Here is a 14,447-nt window from a genome sequence, read left to right on the forward strand (position 1 = left end):
TCTATCTATGGCAAAATCTACTACCATTTTGAGGTTTGTGAAATGAGGATGATCAGTTTCTTCAAAGCATTTTTCTAAAGGACTGGTAACTCCTCCTTCCATATATGTAAAGAACACTGGTTAAAGTAATTACCACAAAAGAGGGAAAAACATTCAGGAAAATGACCACTTTTATCTCAATGTATCTACTGTAAAACATAAAATATTGGTATAAAGAGGTAGATTACAAAGAAAAAAACCAGATTCTCCATTCTTTGTCACTTTTATTCAGTAGTTTTTTTTTGTTGTTTTTTTTTTCTCTCTCTCTTATTTTGTTTTTTGTGCCAGACACGGCAAGGAGTGATTACAGTCCAACTGTCATTAAAACATTTGTTCGCAACATAAACCCCCTTTACCATTGACCCCAAACTGACCCATTTCATGTGCTTTATTTCTTTTTCTTTCTTTTTGAATACACCACCACCAGGGCTGGGTGGAGGGGAAGTGGGTAAGAGAGGTGATGGGGAGGAGTCCAGGAGGCCAGAGGAGGAGGAATGCTACAAGCCACAGTAAGAATGAGCTGTATTTAATAAAAAAGGGCCACAAATGATACAGTAATGAGGTTACACAATTAAATCCCATAGCATGACTGAAGGCTTTCACTGTGTTTGACGTCATCACAATGGAAGGCATAAAAAGTGGAGTAAACCAATGTTGATACAGTCCAATCTAGTCCATTAGGCAAGATGGTGCAAGTAGTCATTTAAATTAAAAGTGCCCTACCCTTACCTAAATGGCTAGCAGACATGGAGAACACCACAGTGAATCATCAACACCGCTTTCTCCATGTAGCTATAAAATGTGTTGTCACATGGCACATTTTTAAACACTGGAAAGGGGTGCCACAATGGACCTCTCTTTCTCTCTCTCTTTTACAGGTACAAATGCTAGATTCAACTATCTCAACTATGCAAGAAGTGGACTCCTGCTAGGAATGCCAACCCTAATTCACTTTGTCTTGAAATATATACAGGTTGTTTGTAGTAGCTACAGCAATGATATTTTCCTTGGGGTGCCACGCTGTGTGGAGGATTTTCTTGTTGAAGTCTAGGCTGTCGACACTTATTTCATCTTTCTTTCGTTTGCCACTTGCACAGACTTTGCGTGGCTTCAAAACAGTGCGTGGCTTATTGTTTTCCCGTGATGCTTCCAGGGTGATATCTCGTTTTGTATTTCTATCAAACATTCTGAAGAAATTATTGTAAGATCCCGTCATGACAACACTAGAAAACCAAAAAGAAAAAAAAGCCAGTCATTCAATATACATGAACATTCAATAAAAAAATGATTTTCTGGCCGGAAACTGGGGGGTGGGGGTAGAGAGGCACAAACTCATTTCCTTCTAGAACAGAATCCGACTTGCAGTCTAACATCTGCAATCTAGATGCCAACACTCCACCCGAGGCCCCCCCCACCCCCACCCCAATTCATCAACAACAGGTGGCCAACATGGTCATGACCCAAATTTGGCTAAGATGGTCTTTGGAACACACACACACACACAGGCACATGGTGTTACTGAGTCCACTGATAAATGAAAAATTTCATAAACCTTCCATCACTCTTGCTCATGCAGCATGACCTTCAAGAACAGGGATACCACCTCCAGGCCATAAGGATGCATTTTAAGACACTGGGGAAATACTCATTCTTCATCATCATCCTCCTCATCATCATACAGTCTTTACTATTTTCTCCTTGGACAGAAGGCTGAATTGGGATTATCTGTATTGTAGCTATGTCAATCAAAATGGCCACTTTTGGTGGTGACGATAGGAGTGTTTCTCAAAGGCATTCAGCTATGCCCTACAAAATCAATCAACGAGCCTCTTTTAAATACCAACTACACGCCACCCTCCCCCCCAGTCCCTCTGGCGACTCCTCATGAGCTCTTACCCACCCACCCCCCATACCCAAATGTGCTGCCAGGTCCTGTCCATTTTTACCACTGTAAAATCCAATACAGGCAACACTGCCAATGCAGGCTCCTAGACTGCTGCAACGCCCTCCGGGGGCGGGGGGTGTCTGCCTGAGCCTCACCCCACTCCAGTCCATTGTTCACTGAGCCACCCAGTGATATTGCTAAAGTACAGGCCCAATCACGTCAGTTCCCTCCTCCTACTCAATAAACTCCAGTGTTTCCCCATCACCTCTACGAGCTAGAGTTCTGCTTCTGGGAGCCAAGATGGTGGAGTAAGAAGTAAATCTCTCTCACCGTCCCTTATTAACCTCTGAAAGCCCACAAAGTATAGCCCCAGGAAAAACCCTGGAACAGCTAAACCAGCAGAACGACGGGGTGTAGCAGTCTTTAGCCCAGGAAGCTGGGGAGATTAACGGGGAAGGCCCCTCTTGCCCTAGAGGAAGGGGAGCAGTACAGAACGGAAGGTGTCCCAGCAAGCTAGCAGAAAGCCCCCTCAGCAGACCAGGGAGAGATCCTGTACCCCAGGTGGGGGAGCAGGCAAACACCAACACCAGGACCCCCAAAAGCCTCAGTAAGAGGAGTGGAGCCAGTGGAAACCAACTCAAAAAACCACCATGTGCCTTGGCATTCTATGGCAACCTACTATCTTCACAAGCAAATGTGAAACTCTGTTCGGCATTCAAAGTCTTTCATAAGCTAGCCCTCCCTTCCTCTCCAGCTTTCTTACACCTTACAACTCCCCCCATTCCCCCACGAACCCTTCAATCCAGTGACAGCAATGTGCTTGTGGTTCCTCAAACAGGACACTTTCTCTCCTGCCTCCCTGCCTTTTCACTGGCTCTGCCCCATGTCTGGAATGCTCTCCCTCATTTTCCCCCCCTGGCCGCCTCAAATCCCACCCTCTGCACCCAGCCTTGGCTGATTACCTTTAATTCTAGTGCCTTCCCTCTGCTGGCTATTACCATTTAACTTGTATCTAGCTTGTTTGTACACAGTTGTTTTCATAGGTCTCTCCCACTAACCATGAGCTCCTTGAGAGCAGAGACCGTTACTTTGTTTTAATTGTTTTGCCTTTCTTTGAATTCCTAGCACTCAGCACAATGCTTGGAACAGAGGAGGTACTTAATGAACCAACAAGCTGGAATGTTTAAGGTAAAGAACAGCAAGAAGGCCACTTTGTCTGAACTATAGAATAAGTGATGAGAAACGATGTACAATAAACCTAAAAAAACTAAGTTGTAGCTAAACTGTGAAGAGCTTTACAAGTGAAACAAATTGGTGGAGGGGATAAGGGAAGGCAAGCCACTTGTGGGTGCTATGAAGTATTTGGATTATTTTGGAAAGCTGTTTGGAGCTACTCCCCTATCCCGCCCATACACAAAACTATGCATTTCCTTTGACCTAGAGATACAACTTCTAGGTATATATATACTGAAGAGATCAAAGAGAAAGAGAAAGGACCGATGCAGAAAAATCTTTACAGCAACATTTGTGATTGCAAAGAACTGGAAAGTAAGGGGTGGCCATCAATTGAATAATGGCTAAACAAATTATTGTGTATGAATGGAATCCTAAGAAATGATGAGGACAGATTCCAAGAAACCCGGGAAGACTTGTATGAAGTGACGCGGGGTGAAATGAGCAGAACCAAGAGAATAATTTATACAACCACTACTCTGTGAAGAAAATTTTCAAGGATTTATGAGTTGTACAATGCCATGACCAGCCACAATTTCAGAGAATCAATACCAAAGCACACTTTCTACCTCTTTTCCAGAGAGGTGATCAACTAAAGATGCAGAATAAAACAGATACTTTCAGATATGGCCAATGTGTGGATATTGTGCTTAACTATTAAAAGGGTGGTGTTCACATCAGTGGAAAGAAGAGGACAGATTCGAGATACTGTTTTCCATGTTGAATCCACGTGAAAAGCTCCTTGTAAAGGAGATATAGGAAATATTTTGTTCCCTACCCAGAATTAATAACTCAACAAGAGGAGGTGGGGAGAGAACAAGGGCCCTAATAAACAGGAGCAAAGAGTAATTTAATTAAAATGTTTCTGAGCAACTCTCTCCTTTTGAAAGAAAATGAACAGCAAAAATCAAAAACTCTCAGATGATAAAAACAAGTAAAAACCATCCTGGGAAAGGCCAGTGCCAGTTCAGGAAGGCTGAGGAAGAAGAGGTAGGGTGGCAGAGGTGGCTCCTTCCTCATTCAGTGGCTGTGAACTGCCCCTTCCCACTAGTTGGGCAGTCCTGGGAGAAGCCTCAGTCCCCTGCCCTGGAAGATGAGAATAATTCCTCCAGTTCTCTGACTTCCCAGAGCTGCTGTGGGGATCCAGTCAATGAGCAATCCTACAGTAAACCAAAGTGTCAGCACAAGGATGGGGCAGGGAGCAGCAAAATCCTACAATCTTGTATTATAAATCTTACTAAAATATTTCAAGCGGAACTCTCTTAGTCAACATGGCCTCCCAAGAGCAAAAGTGCTGAAGATTTTTTTTGGGGGGGGGAGGGGAAGAAGGAGAGAGGGCCGAAATTGGGGTTAAGTGACCTGCCCAGCATCACACAGCTAGTAAGTATCAAGTGTACGAAGCTGGAGCTGAGCCCAGGTCCTTCCGACTCCAGGGCCAGTGCTCTATTCACTGTACCACCTAACTGCCCCCTCCTCCTTTTGTTTTTTTTTCTTTTGCTAAAGACTCACAGTCCTTTTGCAGCTAGATACAAGGCACTGATGCCACCTTTCTCCTCCTTGGACTGAGTTAATGAGGCACCATTCTACTTAATGCTGACTGAGCACCAAAACAGGAGATAAAAGAAGAGACCTTTTCATGGTCACAGGCTGGAAAAAAAGAATTCTGGGGAGGACGTTTCACTTCAGTGTCGGCAGGTTAGGTTCTAGAGCTGGGAGGATAACCCCAGTGGCACTACAGACTCCACCCCGCCCCACCCCTCAAGTCCTGCACGCCTAGCATGCTTACACAACACTGTTTCTAATTCATGTTAGGTGCTCACTAACCTTTCAAGGACCACATGGCAGTTATGATGACAAATTTACTACAAGAACTTGAATGGTCTCAAAATAAGCTCTTCCTCTAGTAAAACAAGTCAAAAGGAATGGATAATTACTGAAATACAGGTACAATTTTGTTCTAGTTCAAAGTGGCCACAATTTAATCCACATATTTGATTATATGGCATGTAAAGGACGGTGGTGGTTGTTTTTTTTTTTTAAACAGATAATTCCAAACTTTCATACCTAAAATATTTTATTCTACTATTTATGTCAAAGGGTATAAATTCAATACTTGGTGGGATCTTAGAATGAGAAAGGAAAGGAATGTGGAAAGGTTTTTAAACAATGGCCATCCATGTAAAGCAGCCTTAAGGTAGTTGTCATCCAGGCCATAACATTTCAGAATTCACTAACAACAGAGGAGCCCCCTGTTAACATGAATTAAACACTCAAAAGTCAATCTTACATCCAAACAAATGAGTCCTTCCTCATGTTACAAATACTGAAACCTTAACACATATACTGTGTGCTTCCCACAAACTGACCAGTTTTATGGAGCATTTGAATTAAAGCCACATTACCTGTCTGATCCATTCCAACAACACTCAAATTTGTCAAAAATGCAGTCATTCTCATACAGCGAGCAAAGTTTACTTCTGAGGTATTCATGCACCTGAAAGGGAGTGACAGAGGAAGAACAAAACAGTTACATATAAATTGATATGCTACAGCTTACCCGTAGAAGTTGAAAATGTCACTGAAGTTTATACCTTTAACAGGAAGATCCAGAAACTCTTCTAGGACAATATTCCAGCATTATACTTATGGCCCACAGCTCCCCCTCAAATAAAATTTCTTATCACTGGAGGAAGAGACAATATTCAATCCAGCTCCAGACCAAAGAATGTTGTGGTAACGACAGCAGCACTATCACCCTTCTCTGCTCCCTGTGCACACTGGGAAGGGGGTTTTCTTAATATGGTAATAGCTGTATTTTCATCTAATCGGTTTCCTCTGTCATTTATCTTATACGTTTAAAAACGTGATTCGTTAGACAAAAAAATTAAAGAACCCTGACCTAATTTAAAAATAAAATTCGTATTCCAAGCATTCACTATATTTTGCTACACATCTCTGAAATATTAACTATAAAGAAGCTTTAATTTTTCCAATTTGCAAAGAAAACTTCCAAGACAGGATCAGAAGTTAGCTGTTATATAAACCCACTGACAAGATCACGATTCTTCATACAAAAACAAAAATAAGGAAACAACAAAGAACCTTTTCCCCAATAAGTTACTAGCACCCTAAAACCCTCTACAGCTCTCCATTATTCACAGATTTATTCTGCTCTATGGGAAAAATCAAAATGATCTGCCTGTTTTACTGAGAGACAGATCTTGAAAGAAAGACTGGAAGAACAGAATGGGCACTTCTGAAATTCCTAAATGTAGATTACCCAGGAGCTGTGCTGGAATGAGATGATTCAGACTGTATGTACATGTATCTCATGGTCAGTAAAATTCACTAATCTTATCAATAGACAATCTTACTAATCAGATAAAATAAGACTCATTTGGGGGCCCAATTTATTCCATTTGGTTTATGTTTCCATTATACAAAAGAAGATAATTTATAATTTTATCAACATAAACAATGAAGACTTTCCTCAGGTATACGAAATTTCAGACACTCGTAGCCAGGACACCCAACCCAAGAGCATGGTACCATTTATGAATTCTTCATTGCTCAAGCAGTGTTCTCTGCGCTAGGGGCCTGACCAAGGTTGATGGAGGCCTTTGTTTGATAACTCCTCTAGAGCCACTAAAGTTAGGGAGGGCTTCTATCAGAGGTTCTACATAAATGGGAGTAGCCAAGTAAAAAGAGGAGAATCTATGACAAACTGAAATATTTTTAAAAATATGCTATGGGCACTGATCCTGGCCTTTGGGGCTAAAAGCCAAAGGGTCAAATGTGAGCCTGCCAAAGTCCAGCTGAATCCCTATCCATTACATTAATAAGGGTCGGGGCCTGTTCCTGTTTCCTCACAGCCTCCCAGGACATCTCACCCAGGACACCCTACCTGTCACTCTCCCTTACCTCAGACCCAGTGGGGGCTCCACTCTGCATCTGCTGGCCTGCCGATTTTCAACTCCACTAATATCCCTCTCAGGATAAACTCATCACCTCTAATCTTACCACCATCATGCTAACTCCATCTAAGACTGACACACTCAGTGTCCTCTCCCCTTTGATTGGAGGACTGCCCGGTGGAGCACCAAATTTCTCCCCAGTGCCTTCCTGTACAGAGGGCAGAGAATGGCTGCTCAGCTCACTCCACTCCAAACTGGCTGCCCTGCCTGGTTTCAATTGCATGGAAGGAGATGGCCAAGTGCTGGGTACTTTTGGTTCGTCTCTCTCTTTTCTGCCTCTTTTTGTGTGTTAAAAACTACCCGACAGCAGGGTATCTTTCTTTTTATTAACTGTATCCCTAGAGATTAGTGAAGTGCCTCGCATATATAGCAGGAACTCGGATAAACATTCACTGGATTGAACCCTGAATATTTACAGGCTCCTCTGGTCCACCAACCCCACAATCACACCCCCACCCCTGGCCTACCATTAGTTATATTAGCTAAAAGGGGCAGCTAATACTTCACTGTGAGACCTGGCAGATGACTATAATAAAATGTCAAGTACCAAAGACAGTAGCCCCAGCTGCCTCGTCAAGAACACATGACACAATTATACTCAGAATACAACCCTACTCTACAGACACAAAAGTACACACACACAGAGGCACATATGTATGTTCAAAGACTTCAAAAAACCGTAAATACCTGGTAAGTTTCCACAGGTCTGTTTTCCATGTTTAAATCCCAGATTTTTACTGACAGGTAATCTCTGGTCATCATATATCGACCACTATGGCTGAATTTTACATCAGAAATGGAGGAAATGATTTCAGAGAAAAAGGACCTGTTACTGGGATCTTCAGGTTCCTCAAACACTTAAAAAACAAAACAAACAGAAAAGGGCAAGATGCAGAAAATTCAGATGGAGAAAATACTAAAACAATTGCTCACCAATACGTATACAAAAAAGAAGAGTGTGTCATTAAGTGTCAAGATTCCAACCTGCCCACCTTTGTGAAGCCTCCTCCTCCCCCAGAAGATTTAAGCTGTCCACCCGGCTGGTTTGAACACTTAGGGCAGAGATCTGTGTAAACTCGGAAGGAACCACATGGTCTTTGCAGTCCCTTCCAGCTCTCCAAGTGATTCCCTGAGTTTCACCAACATGCTGGCTCTGCTTTCTTAGCACCAAGTGAATAAATTAGTGTCATTTTATAGTAAATGTAATACAGCCAAGTGGTAAACAGTTATAAAAAGTGGTTTAGTCCAATAACTTTTTAAGGCAAATTAGCTGAATGTGCATATGCTTCAACAAACAAAAAGTCACAAATGAAAGATCTCTCTCTCCCATTCCAAGCTTAAAAAGAAACATAAAATCAGATGGATTGTTATGTGCCCTTAGAGATCATGTAATCCAACCTTCCCATATTAAAAAAAAGGGGCAAAAGCCCAGAGAGCTGTAGGCCTAGGCTAAAGCCACTCAGAGTAGCTACTAGAGCCCAAGGCCCTAACTTGTGATACAATGAGTTGTCCCTAATGTCAGGCTCACTTAGCAAAGTATCTCCTTCTAGTGCAGCAGCCAGAGGACCTCTGGCATCTTGATGCCCTTCTTATCAAAGGAATGATACCACAGTATGGATCGGAAGAAAATTTAGCTTATCCTGCTTAAAGCTTAATTTCATGTGGTGGTCCAATGCTGTAATTACAAAACAATGTGCCGTGTCCTTTGCATTTTCAGATAATGGAATATGGATTATCAATAACCACCTGAAAAACTGTTCAAGATTAGCAGTCATCAGAGAAATTCATATTAAAATAATCTCACACTTATCAAGCTAAAAAAGATTCTGAACAATGGGCCAACATATTGAAAAGATTTGGGCAAAATGTGGGACTGTGATTTGGTTCAACCATCTGAGAGAATCACTTTTTATTATATAATAAAAGTTAACTAACTTCTTCACACCTCACTGAGCCAGAGATTCCACTACTGAAACTACATCCCAAGGAGACTGACAGCAATAAGTATTATTAATGACAACAAAAAGCTAGAAACAAAACATATGCTCAACCATTAAGGAAGGGCTGAAAATATGACAAATAGGAAGAGTTCAAGCCAAGTCAACAAGCATGTATTAAATGTCTACTACGTGCCAGTGAGCACCAAGATAAGGGCTGGAGAACTCAGAGAAACCTAGGAAGGTAAACGTGAAGTGATGTCGAGGTAAAGAATGGAATGCCATAAGAACAATGCACAATGACTACGACTCATGTGGATCAAGTCCAGAGACAAGAAACAAGACTCTGCTCAAATACAACAGCCAACTTTAGTGCCATCCTGTGGGACTAATCGATGAATTAATCATTGCCCCGAGGCTTTCAGCAAGTCACTGACTCACATTTCGAATGCCGATCACAGAGGGCGGATGCCCTCATATCACACAGTCGAATCGTCCCTTTGCTGCTGCTGTAAACAAAGGTGTTACAGCTGTTGGGATGGAACTCGGCAGCCGTGATCACTTCCGTCAGCTCTTCCATGTTGGCAGGCTTGATATCTACAATATCTGGGTAGCACTGTATTAAAGAACTTCAACTTAACAATATGTAGTCTGAATGTTTCACTGAAGTACTTTTCTTAGCTACTTTATTTCTAAACTACAGTTAAAAATACCGGTCGTTTCTGCTTTCTTATCAACACAATTTTCAATTCTTAGTCAGGCAGCACAAAAAAGCCAATGGGGAAGAAGAAAACTCAGGTTTTCTTAAATGTCAAGTTTTAAAGGCAATCTTCGGGGGGGAGGGGAGAAGACAAGAGAGAGAGAGACCATTTAAAATCCTTTTTTTCTTTGTAAAAGTCAGATACTTTTGTAGTCTTTGTAATAAGGAGCAGTCAGTAAGAAAATGGTGACTACAACAATATTCAAGAGAATTAGGAAAAAGAAATAAATTTTCTATTATCATATGATTTCCCATTAGAACCCAAACTGAAATGGATACTAAAACTTCTGTCCGTAATTTCAAGGTGCCAAAGGTTAATCCGCAAATCATCTGCAGATAAATATGTTTCATAATCACTATTGATAGAGATAGAGTTGATGTGATATGTATGAGCATTGGCAAATATTCTCCTAGGACTCGCCTCAACCATCAGATCCATGGGCCTAAATACTGGCACCTGTCAAATAGATAAACGGAAAATATTAGCATTTAAACAGGAAAAAAACCCATTTCAATACTTCACAGTAATCTTCCCTTTCCACAAGCCTTGTAATGAAGACAAAATTAAAGCTATTATTTACTGTTTTCTAAGCATTTGATATGTTTATATTTAGGATTCAACAAGGATAAGAAATTTGGATAATTCAACCCACATTAGTGATACTGCAGAGACTATTTCTATAATTTACTGCCAGTTAATTTTAAATTTGCTGCATAACAGAGCCATGATACCTTAACAAACGTGTCTAGTCTGGACAAGTTAAATGGAGAAACAAACACACAAGAGCCCCGGAAGGTCGCTGATGCTCACAGAAAATTGAGGGATCTCATAGTGCCCCAACCTTTCATTGTAAAGGAGGTGCTAACAGCTTCCAAGGATGTGAGCACAGGTTTGTCAAAATCACCTATGTCAGCTAAGAGGTATGGATCTGACAGTAGAACCCAGTGCTCCCAACAAAAGAAAGTACTACTGCCATCTGTAGGGTAAAAAAGGACAACACTATCCAAATTAACTTAGCACTTTAATACTGTACCAACCAAATTAACATCGAAATACTTCATAGAACTAAGAAAAAAATAATAATTAAATTCATATGAGGAAGAAAAAGTTTAAAATGTCAAGGGAAACAATTTTCAAAAGGAAATAAGGGGGCAATGTCACATCCCAAATCCTATTACAAAGCAATAATCATTCACATGCTTTGACATCAGATTAAAAAAAAAAATAGACAAGTTCATCACTAGTAGAGATTAGATAGGGCAGCTACGTGGTGCAGTGGAGAGAGCACCGGGGCTGCAGTCAGGAAGACTCATCTTCGTGAGTGCAAATCCGGCCTCAGATACTTACTAGCTGTGTGACCCTGGGCAAGTCATTTAACCTTGTTTGCCTCGGTTTTCCCCATCTGTAAAATAAGCTGGAGAAGGAAATGGCAATCCACTCCAGTACCTTTGCCAAGAAAATCCTAAATAGGGTCAGGAAGACTCAGACAACTGAAATGAAACTCCAGTAAACCTATATAGTAGTCCAATCTTTGAAGAGACAAAATACTGTGGACATTTTTATTCCAAAGAAAGTGCTGCATGGGGCGGCTTGAGGCAATAGAGCTCCAGCCTTGCAGTCAAGAGAACTGAAGTTCAAATCTGACCTCAGACACTTGTCACTTGCTAGCTGTGTGACCCTGGACAAGTCACTAAACCCCAACTGCCTCACCAAATTAAAAAAAAAAAAGGCACTGCAAAAATCAGACAGCAATTTAGTAAAAAATGGGTTCAGACTAATCTCTTGTACCACACACTATAACACAACCCAAATGTCCAAATTATTTAAATATAAAACGTCACATCTCACAGACAGACACAAACACACACAAACGTGCATAAAGAAAAATTCTTAAAACTGCACACTTTAATAAAGGTAAGGTGAAATAGATTACTGATGATGAAAAAAAAATTTAGCTTTATCTTTCTTTTACAAAGAAGTTGATGACATTCTATATCTCCCTACACTCCCCCCCCCAACTAAACATCTATACAAATGTTCATTACAATACTATTAATAGTTTAAAAATAGCATGCCCAACAATTCAGGAATATCCAAATAGTGACACAGGGATGCAATGAAATACTAGTGGCAACAAGAGTGAAGCATTGAAAGAAATCTAGAAAGATTTGTACAAATAAATTCCAATCAAAGAAAGCAGAGCCAAAACAATAATATATACAATTCCAATTACACAAATGAAAATAACAATTAAAAACGCCACTCCTCAGTTAAAATACACTGAATTTAGTTAGCAGTAACCTGTTAAAATACACTCCCCTGCCTTTCTTTAAAGGAACAATAAATTACAAGGGGGCATCCAATCTTTTGTTGTTTTCCTTAATTAGGGAATGCACTTCCAAGTGATTTCTCTGCTGTGTCAAAAACAAAACTTCAGAAATGGGGAGATCTCTAACAAATGTCCAAAGGGCCTTTATTTTCCTACCCCTATCTGGGAGGATAAGGAGGAACAATAAAATCCCTCTAATACACAGTTAAGCAACATCAATCCCTGCATTGACCATATCCACAATCTGCTTCACATCCACCATCTATACGAGGAGGAGGGCAGCACATTTTGTTGGTCACTGTTCCCAGGCTTCTGTGAACTCCTATCCCTTCAACATTTCTTAGGACACAACAATAATCTATTACATTCATATATGATAAGTTGTGCAGCCATTTCCCTAATTGATGGGCACCCCCTTAGTTTCCAGTTCTATGCCACCACAAAACAAGCTGCTACCAATACTGTTGTACATTTGGGTTCTTTTCCTCTTTCTTTTATACCTTTGGGGTATATGCATAGCAGTGTTATAAGTGGGTCCCACAGTTTGCACATTTTAGTGACTTTTGGGGTTAGACTACTACACTGCTTTGCACAATAGCTGAACCAATTCACAGCTCCAACCAACACTCCATCAATGTGCCTGTTTCCACGCAGGCTCTCTGACGTTTGTCATTTGGGTGAACGTGATACGGACAAGGCAGAACCCAAGAGTGGCCGTTATTTGTATTTCTCTAATTATTAGAGATCTGGAATATTGCTTCCTCCCCTCACTGTGGAGCTGTGAACACTCCAATCCTGAGAATCATTATCTGGCTGATAACTAAGATCTCTAATATATCCCCTAAAATTTACTTACCCGTAGTGTGGTAACTGTTGTAGGATCCCTATACCGACCATCTTCTTCCTTTAAGTTATATCCCTCTGGTCTTTTGTCCCTTTCAGATATTTTCCATAACTTTATTGTTTTATCTGGGAAGTAAACAAAAAAAATTTACTTTCCTCATAAAACCAATTTTATGACCAAGAACGGAAGACATTTTAAAATAAATGTCCGTGACACAGTATTTGAAGCCCTACCTATCAGCACTCCCTTATCACTTCAAAACCACACAGGCTACTTAAAATAAATTTTAAATTATCAACCAGGAGAATAATTTGAAAAATATTTAACTTAAATACATAAAAGTATATACGTTCCTGCCCCAGTTCTCCCCCCCCCCAAATCACTGATACAATAACCAATAGGTAATAGCTAGCCAACTCCCTGACCTTCTTTTCTTGGGAGCCAAGAATGTATGGTTAGGCAGCATCCTCAACAATCCTTGGGACAACTTATCTGCTTACTTTAGGCCAGTCACTTCAAGTCTGTCCTTTTATTTGTTCTAATGCAATACAATTGGCAGAAAGGACAAAAAAATGCTGGGCCAAGGGAATTACAGAATTTTAAGTTTCATGATACTTCAACATCCTTTCATCTTTCTGTAAATGTTTCACAGGGTTTACCCAATGCACAGGAGAAGGCTTTCTGCAGTTTTTTTAAACTTCATAATACTCCACTTTATTTTCTTCAAGGGGTGTTTTTGTCTTTTCTTACACAACATGATTAATATGGACATATGTTTTGTATGGCAGCACATGTAAAACCTATATAAAACTGCTTGCCTTCTCAATAGGAGGGAGAGAATTTGGAACTCAACACTAAAAAAACAGAATGTTCAAAAGCTTTTACATGTAATTAGAAAAAATAAAATAAAATTCACAACATTCCTAAGTGAACTATTTTTTAATAAGAAAAATGGGGTTTTTTTTAACAATAATAAATAAAAACTGTGTCCTTGCCCTGCTCACAATTATACAGCTTTGATGATCCTTAATTGCTGACTTTCAATTAATCTTATTAAAATTCAATGATCCCGATCTTTGGAAATGATCCTATTCTTCCCCACATTATAGAGGTCAAAGGAGACCCAAAGCTGCCTAGCCCCCTAAGCAGCTCAGAGCTAGGCCCCTAATTTAAAAGGGAACGTTTTTAGATAAAGACTCTGAGTCTGTAGGAACATGCTGATCAAAGTACCAGGCAGCTCAGCTGGGTTTTCACCCTGGTTCTATGACTAGTGCATTTCAAAGAACCCCCTGGAGTTGGCATTCTATCAGTTTATTAGCAACTGGTGTACAAAATAAAGAATGGAAGACAAAAAAAAAAAGAGGTTAAGAGCTGAATTTCAGAGATAGCATCTTTCTGACTACTTTTTCCAATCTTTCTAAATATATAAGGAAAAGACCTTGATT

General features: G+C 40.4%; 1 protein-coding gene across 2 annotated transcripts in view; it reads right to left on the minus strand.

The window, feature by feature from the left end:
• Positions 1-243: 243 nt before the first annotated feature.
• Positions 244-14,447, minus strand: part of PPP2R2A (protein phosphatase 2 regulatory subunit Balpha) — a 97,616-nt gene continuing 83,412 nt past the window's right edge. For both annotated transcript variants that reach the window (XM_021007725.2, XM_021007726.2), the window contains 6 exons: positions 13,015-13,127; positions 10,108-10,285; positions 9,510-9,674; positions 7,819-7,988; positions 5,560-5,651; positions 244-1,262 (listed from right to left, as the gene is read on the minus strand). In XM_021007725.2, the coding sequence (XP_020863384.1) occupies positions 983-1,262; positions 5,560-5,651; positions 7,819-7,988; positions 9,510-9,674; positions 10,108-10,285; positions 13,015-13,127 (998 nt within the window). In that variant the 3' untranslated portion in view covers positions 244-982. The remainder of the gene's footprint in view (positions 1,263-5,559; positions 5,652-7,818; positions 7,989-9,509; positions 9,675-10,107; positions 10,286-13,014; positions 13,128-14,447) is intronic.

Source organism: Phascolarctos cinereus, unplaced genomic scaffold (genome assembly GCF_003287225.1).
Source record: "Phascolarctos cinereus isolate Bilbo 61053 unplaced genomic scaffold, phaCin_HiC Scaffold_2;HRSCAF=192, whole genome shotgun sequence".
NCBI lineage: Eukaryota > Metazoa > Chordata > Mammalia > Diprotodontia > Phascolarctidae > Phascolarctos > Phascolarctos cinereus.